The following is a 1,336-nucleotide window of genomic DNA, read 5'->3' on the forward strand; positions in this document are numbered from 1 at the left end:
AAAAAATAAAAAAAAAGATATGTACTAAAAAAAAAGTAAGTTGGGTTTACTTGTATAGTTCTATTCTTGAGCCATTTCTACATTCTGTTCCTTTGACCTGTCTATCTCTCTGTCAATACCACAGTTTTGATTCCGTAGCTAAATAATAGGTCTAAAAACTGGGTAGAATGACTCCTTCTACTTTATTCTTTTGTTTCAATCTTACTTTACTGAGCTGTGCTAAATTTGAAAAAAGTCATGACCCGTTTTGTTCCTGGTGGTCTTGGGAATTGAACCCAAGGTCTTGAAAGTGCTGTACCGTTGAGCCACATCCTCAGTCATCTTATTTTAATTATCAGCTTTTTAAATTTTTTTTTTTTTTTTTTTTTTTTTTTTTAATGGAACCGGGGATTGAACTCAGGCCCTTGCACTTGCCAGGCAAGTGCTTATTCCACTGAGCCATCTCACCGGTCCCCCAGTCATTTTTTTTTTTTTTAATGGTCTTTTAAAAAAATTTTAATGCAGAATCTCACTAACCTGCTCAGGCTGGTCTCAAAGTGCCATCCTCCCTTTTCAGCCTCTCATTCAGCTGAGGTCACAAGCATGCCCATGATAGCTTTTTAAGAATAGCAAGCCATAGTTACAGAGATTATTGTGATGGTAAGAAACTAGTGCCATGACGTTCCGCGCTAAGGAAGAGAAGGGGGCTTCACTCTGAATATCAAAATCTTTGTTTTATGGCCCATGTTATGAGATATATAGGTACATTCTCCATGTACGCTTGCATAGACTATTCTGCTGTTTTGGGATGAAGTGCTCTTCAAACGTTATTTCTTGTTGTCAGTGTTGCTGAATGCATCGAAGCAGGGACAAGAGTTCTGGTTGGGTACAGCCTCAATCCGAGAGGACATCTATCTATCCGCCTGCTTCTTTGTTTTAAGGTAGTTCAGCCCGGCGCGCCTGCATCACTTCAACATGGCCGCCCGCACCTCAGTGTCAGTGTGGGCGCCGCCATCTTGGCGCCGTAACGGAAAGGATTGCGGCGCAGCGCCGTGTTGATGGCAAACTGGCGTCGCCCGAGCCGGAAGCCGCTGCTGAGCATGCGCACGCGGGTCGCGCCCCGGGGAGCCCCGCAGGCGTCGAAGCGGGGCAGGCGTCACCGGCCGCGGCTGGCGCTTTAATCTCTGCGACTGTAGCCCTGGCGGGAGGCGGCCGGGCAGGCGCTGTGAGCGAGGAGCAGGTGAGGGCGGGCGTGCGCCTCCCGAGCTGTGAGTGGAGCGCCTGTGTCAGCGACGGGCGGGGAGGCGGGGAAGAGGCGGCCTGAGGCGCCGCCGGGGCGCGCGCGCGCGGGGCGGGG

General features: G+C 49.4%; 1 protein-coding gene across 3 annotated transcripts in view; it reads left to right on the forward strand.

Moving 5' to 3' along the window:
- Nucleotides 1-689: 689 nt before the first annotated feature.
- Znf484 (zinc finger protein 484) overlaps nucleotides 690-1,336 on the forward strand; it is a 38,938-nt gene continuing 38,291 nt past the window's right edge. For 2 of the 3 annotated variants that reach the window (XM_023703939.1, XM_023703941.1), the window contains exon 1: nucleotides 1,109-1,219. Coding sequence is in view for 1 of the 3 variants with exons in the window: in XM_023703943.1 (XP_023559711.1) it covers nucleotides 717-741 (25 nt within the window). In the remaining 2 variants the exon portion in view is untranslated. Of the gene's footprint in view, nucleotides 742-1,108; nucleotides 1,220-1,336 lie in introns of those variants that run through there. The other variant, XM_023703943.1, reaches the window with a different exon arrangement.

Source organism: Octodon degus, unplaced genomic scaffold (assembly GCF_000260255.1).
Source record: "Octodon degus isolate 3935 unplaced genomic scaffold, OctDeg1.0 scaffold00184, whole genome shotgun sequence".
NCBI classification, from domain to species: domain Eukaryota; kingdom Metazoa; phylum Chordata; class Mammalia; order Rodentia; family Octodontidae; genus Octodon; species Octodon degus.